Here is a 5600-nt window from a genome sequence, read left to right on the forward strand (position 1 = left end):
GAGGGAAGTGGCAACCCACTCCAGTGTTTGTGCTTGGAAAATCCCATGGACAGAGGAGCCTGACAGGCCACAGTTTTGGGGTCGCAAAGAGGGGGACACGACTTAGTGACTTAATAGCAGCAGAGGGCTAGGGAGGAAGGAGGAAGTAAAACCCAGAACTGACAGCAGAGGGTGTCTTGGAGCAGCGTGGTTATGTACTGAGGTGGTTCCATGAATAAATAGGAATTCAGTCACCATCGCTTTAGAGATCCCATTTATTGTGGCCCTGTGATCCCACTGCCAATCCATGTGGGATTCTTGCTGCTTCCCCAGGACAATCGTCAGTGCAGACAAAGGTCAGTCTCAAGCTGCTGTTAAAGGTGCTTCATTGTTCTCTTTATCCAGGGCAGGAAGTGTGAGACCTGGGTGAAGACTCCTGGAGGTATCCCATTCATCTTTCCATAGGAGAAAGTACCATAGACCACTTTTTTACACACGAGGGGTCCACCGGAGTCACCCTGTGGGCAGAGATAAGGGCTGAGCAGGCCTCCTTGGGGTTCTGTCTTCCCTGCCGCCCAGGCTGGGTGGTCTCAGTCAGGGGCCGTGGGGAAGACCCAGGCCCAGGGGGGCCTGGTCACCTCCCGGTCCTGGGGCTGCAGCCTGACTCTGACTGTTCTTAGTAGCTGGACTCAAGTCTACCTTTCTGTCAATTTTCTCCTGGAAACTCTGGTGATAAGACAGTTGTGGGATGACTGATGCTTCCTGACCCACTCAAGGGAAAAAAAGCAAAACATTGGATTCAAGGACCAGGCTGCCAAAGCTCTCAGCTGAGGATGAAGATACGGCCTCTGCCCTACGCATACCTCCCGGGTCTGTGTGCTTAGATGCGGGAAAACTGACCTTGAAGCCGGTCTTCGCCTTCCTTGGGTCCCCGACACAAATCTGGCTGGCCCGGCTGTAGTGGCTGGGGTAGAGGGTTTCGCACACCCGGTCCTCTTGCACCATCAGCTCTGCCTCCTGCAGGGAGGTGGCTGGAGCGCCCAGGGCCACCTGGCCCCAGCCGGCCAGACTGCACATCTGTCCTGGCCTCACCCGGGCCTTGGCCCTGGGCAGACTAAGGGGCTTCACAGCTGACGTCTGCTTGGCCTTTCTCTCCAGCTGGTGGGAAGAGACAAGACTCTGGCTCAGCTGGTGGTCCTCTGGCCTGGATGCCATGATGAGGCTGCATGGACCCCATCTCTCACCTCTCCCCCTGAGACTGGTCAGGCAGCCAGGATGGGAAGGAGGAAAGGGGCAGGAGCTCCTGGGAGGGCAATGATCTGATCTCAGGAGGGCAGGGCCAGTGGGGCGTTTTCCTTGCCTGCAGTAACATGATGTCGTTGGAGAAGTTCTTAGGATTATAGTCTGGGTGGCGGATGGCTCTTCTCACCTGGATGACCTGCTGGGTCCTCTCCTGCTGTTTGATGTTGTGGGCCCCCAGGGTGACGTTCATGGAGCTGCAAGGAGGGCAGAGCAGGGGTATGGGGATCATGGGGTCACCGGAGATACAGCCCAGGAGCTGTGACAGGCAGCTGACACCAGGGCAGGGCAGCAGCTGAGGGGGAATTGAGGTGACAGGCGGTCCTGGGGCTGAGTGACTCTGGGCCCTGTGCTTCTCAGTGACATGAGGGCAGGGCTCCCGGGAGCTTCCTCAGCAATATTGTGAAGTGGCTCTGAGCTTGGGTTTGGCTCTCATGCACACTCTCGTCCTTCTCTGAAGCTTTATTTGGCCATTGTGGGTCAGCCTTTCTCAACCCTGTCTCTTGTTCTCACCTCCAACCCACTGACCTCAAGACTTACCTGTCCTGTTTCTAGGCTTTTCATCACCCTAGTCCTGCTCATAAGATGGCTTGTTTGATGAGCTCTTGTGGTCCTGATTTCCAGGATCCTGGGGCGGAGGAGGGGCACCCCTGGGCTCAGCTCCTGGGGAGAGGACGGGTCCCTGTCCAGGCATCAGGAAGGGTAGGCTGGCTACTGCCCCTCACCTCCCTCTGCAGTGAGCAGCCGTCAGAACAAAGTCCTTTTGTATGAGGACACCGCCACACCTCTTCAAACTCTTCTCACCCAGAAACTGAACGAAAGCCATGTAGGGGCGGGAGTGGGGCTTGGCCTCGTGGCCCCCAATGATCTCCTCTGAAAGAAAAGGCTGAAAGATGGGGAGATGGGAGACGCTATGGTTAGAAGGGAGGTTTGGGAAGGTGGCAGTCAAGGTGGGTCACGGTGCCCAACAGACACTAGGGGAGAGTCCCCCAGGGTCTCATGGCAGTGGGAAAAACTTTTCTGAACCCCAAAACTCAGTATTGTTCTCCATGCCCTGATTCCCACAAACATATGGAGGGGCCTGAGACTGCCTTCTAGAGGGTGGAGCCCAGAAGATCATGGATGGGACCCCTGATGAGCCCTCATTCTCATGGAGTCTCCTGGACCCCTCTGAGCCTCTGCTAACATCCTGATTGGTGCCATTTTCTAATAATCCACCTATGGGTTCATGGAGTTGGGTTTTCTAAAATCCTCATGTCCTAGGGCATAATGCATCCCAGGATCACACTAAACATCTGTTGACTGCATGCGTGAATGGCCTCCAATTAGCTTTTGGCTGAGGTTTGGTGGGGATAATACTGGTGGGATTTAAGAGCACAGGAATGGGGGAGGACCCTGCCAAAGACAGTGGGGCAGAAAATGAACTGCTTGTGGCCTGGGAAAGAGTAACGAAACCAAGAGAGCTTTGGGTGCTGTCATCTAGCCATTTCTGACCAATCACACCCTGGGCTCCTCTCCTGGGCAGGAGTGAAGGGTGGGGGAAATGGACAAGTTTCTCTGGTTCTTAAGCTGGGTCCACTGACAACCCCGTACTGTGGATGGTTAGTCTGAGTTGTCCTTTCCTGGCTGGAGTGAGGAATTTTCTTACTTGTGTTTTGTAGCTTCACATCCTCCACCAAATGCACAACCCACTTTACCGGTGGTGAGAGAGAGGCTGAGCGCTACAAAGCTTTTAGTGAAAGCTTGCTTCCTACCATTCATCCTTGCTGAGTGTCTATGCAGCATCTAACGTGTAGTCTTGGTTGGGATGGGAGCTGGTTCAGAGATTGGAGCTAAGCAGAAGGGCCAGGACTGTGGGAGGTTTAGTGAGATGGGCTAGCCTGTCAGGAATGGGGATGGTCACTCACCTGTCCCAGCCCAGGAGGCAGAAGAAAGGCCATCAGGAGCAGGAGTGGCTGCATCTTCCAGAAGGTCTGCCCAGATCACAGCTGCTGGGGTTTCTCCCTTCCAGACACAAAGCATAGAGGAAGGAAGGAGGGGAGGCTCAGTGACCCCACAGACCTCCCCGAGCTGTGCATCACCCCAGCCAGGTGTGAGCACGCCACGTGTGCCCATGTTCTCTGCTGTGGGAGAGGTGAGAATGACAGTCACCACACTTGCACTCCCACCGCTGAGTCACAAAGCAAGAGGAACAACAAGAAAGTGGAGGCTGGGGTGCAGTCAGGGGAGGAGCTGGGTCCCCAGAGGCCCTCAGTGACTGAAGCAAGAGTGTCTTCATTTCTCCCCTCTTGGGTCTTCTTTGATTCTGGGGAAAGCATGCAGAATTACCCAATAGGTGAGCTGCAGGGGTAACAGAGACATGGCTCCTGTATTTGAGAAGCTCAGGGGCTGGAGGAGACCTAGAATCTGTGAGTAGAGAACATATGGGTGAGGACTGTGGTGTGGGGCTCTACTTGGGGCCAAGTGTGAGGCAGAGACTGGACTTGCTTTAGGAGCAGAGACCTGGATTCATCCAAGTGCCCCAAACATCAACCCCATTTCCTATTTTGCCAGGGTTCTAGCCTCACATTTTTTGGAGGATTTAGAATCTCCTGTTTAAATATAAGTATTCTGTAACAAAGAGAGCCTTTCTTATCCCAAAATTCTGAACAAAAGTCCTGAACTTGATATTCACTGAACCAGAAAAAAACCCTCACTGTGTCCTTCGGCAATGAGGGACATGATTGGCTTGTGCTGAGGTATCCAGCACCCCTCAATGTGAGATGGAGGCTGTCCCACCTGAATCAGGGTGTTTGTGAGTCAGGAGGGGCTTCCTCTCCAAAAATGCTGGTGACTGGTGAGTGGTGAAGGGGAAACAGATGCCAGTCATCTAATACTTACTCCCCACTAAGTATTCCCTGTCCAGAGTCCAGAGAGGCACGTCTCAGATGTCTCTGGGCCAGGCCATCCTAAGCATGCAGATGACCCCAACACTCTCACCAGTATGAGGACAGAAGAAAGAGGAATGGAAAGGATGGCATGAGGAGCTCTAAACAACCCAGTCCCATGTGAGTTGAAGCAAGAGCATCTTATGAATAAATAGAAAAACAGTGGAAGGAAATATGCTTAAGCATTAATGATGACCTGGGGGTGGTGGAACTGCTCTTCGTTTACTTTTCTTACCCATATGTTCTGTATTTAGTTGTCTTTCTGTGATGAATGGGCAGAGGAGCCTGGAGGGCGACAGTCCTTAGGGTCACAAAGAGTCGGACGCGACTGAAGTAACTTAGCACACTTGCACGCACCATTTTGAATATGTTCCATTTATGAGGAATATCTTTTGATGAATATGTGTTACTTTCTACCCAGAACCCATTGTGCAATAGTTGAAACCCACTCTCCTTTCAAATGTTCAGCAAGCCACTTCTCTTAAGCCCTCTCTAAGCTGCATGTCTTAAAACTAAGGTTGATTTTCTGAACCTTTTATCAAAACTTCAGCACTTGATAAAAAAGACAGAAAGAAATATACCCAATAACTATGGGCTATAGATACTCTCTGAAATTTTAGGATACCTTCAAACGAATGCTTTTCCTTATAGTGAGTTTCCTTTGGAGATAAATATATTTATACACAAACACACGTGGGAATGATGAAGATGGGGAGCCGCTGGCTCAGTCCAAGGTGGAAGAGCTCCCTAAAGATCACTTGGGGCTGAAGGAGGATGTGCGCTCAGGACAGCAGAGGCTGTCCAGAGCCCTGGGCCCAGGACTCCAAGGCAGGGCTGTGACAGGCACTCAAGCTGGGCCTAGGAATACTGAAGGCCTCCTGAAACTTTCTCAGGCTTTTGAGCTCTGCCTGTCTGACACAGGGAGGGAACACTGCATGGGGTGAGCTACACCTTTGTAAACCTCCCCCATTTCTGTTAAGGTGGACACGTGCCCCCCTGCCTCAACCCTCAACCTCATGTGGCCTTCCTTCCAAATCTGGATTCTCTTTATTTCCCCCAGGGCACTGGGATAGGGGGGAGGGGAGTAGGTGTGGACGAGGAAGAAGGTGTATGGATGAGACACGAGGGTTGTCAAGAAGAGGGTCGTGTGTTCTTGAGAGGGGTCTCCTTCTCTGATGGAGCTCACAGGCAACCTGGAGGGGAGCTGGCCCTAGGGACATGTGACTGGAGGGAGCTGGCTGTCAGTGCAGCAGGAGTTTTTATTCCAGAGTTGGAACAGGGTGGTGTCTTGGAGGCGGAAGCCAGTAACAGATCAGAACTATAAACAGGTCAGACACGGCAGGTGCTGAATGAATGTGTTTAGGTAAGTAAAGGAGGAATCCATGATTTCTGCTC

General features: G+C 52.5%; 1 protein-coding gene across 2 annotated transcripts; it reads right to left on the reverse strand.

Moving 5' to 3' along the window:
* Positions 1-236: 236 nt before the first annotated feature.
* Positions 237-3375, reverse strand: LOC122706758 (granzyme H-like). 2 transcript variants are annotated; one of them, XM_043922202.1, is made up of 5 exons: positions 3186-3375; positions 2004-2164; positions 1340-1475; positions 880-1137; positions 237-497 (listed from the first exon to the last, which is right to left on the reverse strand). In XM_043922202.1, exons 1-5 carry the CDS (start codon positions 3237-3239, stop codon positions 354-356), a joined length of 753 nt encoding a protein of 250 aa, XP_043778137.1. In that variant the 5' UTR covers positions 3240-3375; the 3' UTR covers positions 237-353. The 2 variants fall into 2 exon arrangements, with proteins under 2 accessions (XP_043778137.1, XP_043778138.1); XM_043922203.1 differs by having other exon boundaries at positions 1409-1475; positions 3186-3373.
* Between the last annotated feature and the right edge of the window lie 2225 nt (positions 3376-5600).

Source organism: Cervus elaphus, chromosome 13 (assembly GCF_910594005.1).
Source record: "Cervus elaphus chromosome 13, mCerEla1.1, whole genome shotgun sequence".
NCBI classification, from domain to species: domain Eukaryota; kingdom Metazoa; phylum Chordata; class Mammalia; order Artiodactyla; family Cervidae; genus Cervus; species Cervus elaphus.

Coding starts and splice junctions, on each gene's coding strand:
- LOC122706758 (XM_043922202.1), bottom strand. CDS start 3,239: ATGCAGCCACTCCTGCTCCTGATGGCCTTTCTTCTGCCTCCTGGGCTG. Junction 1,476..2,003: donor GCTGCTCACTGCAGAGGGAG/GTGAGGGGCAGT, acceptor CCCTCCTTGCAG/CTCCATGAACGTCACCCTGG. Junction 1,138..1,339: donor ACGACATCATGTTACTGCAG/GCAAGGAAAACG, acceptor TCTTCCCACCAG/CTGGAGAGAAAGGCCAAGCA.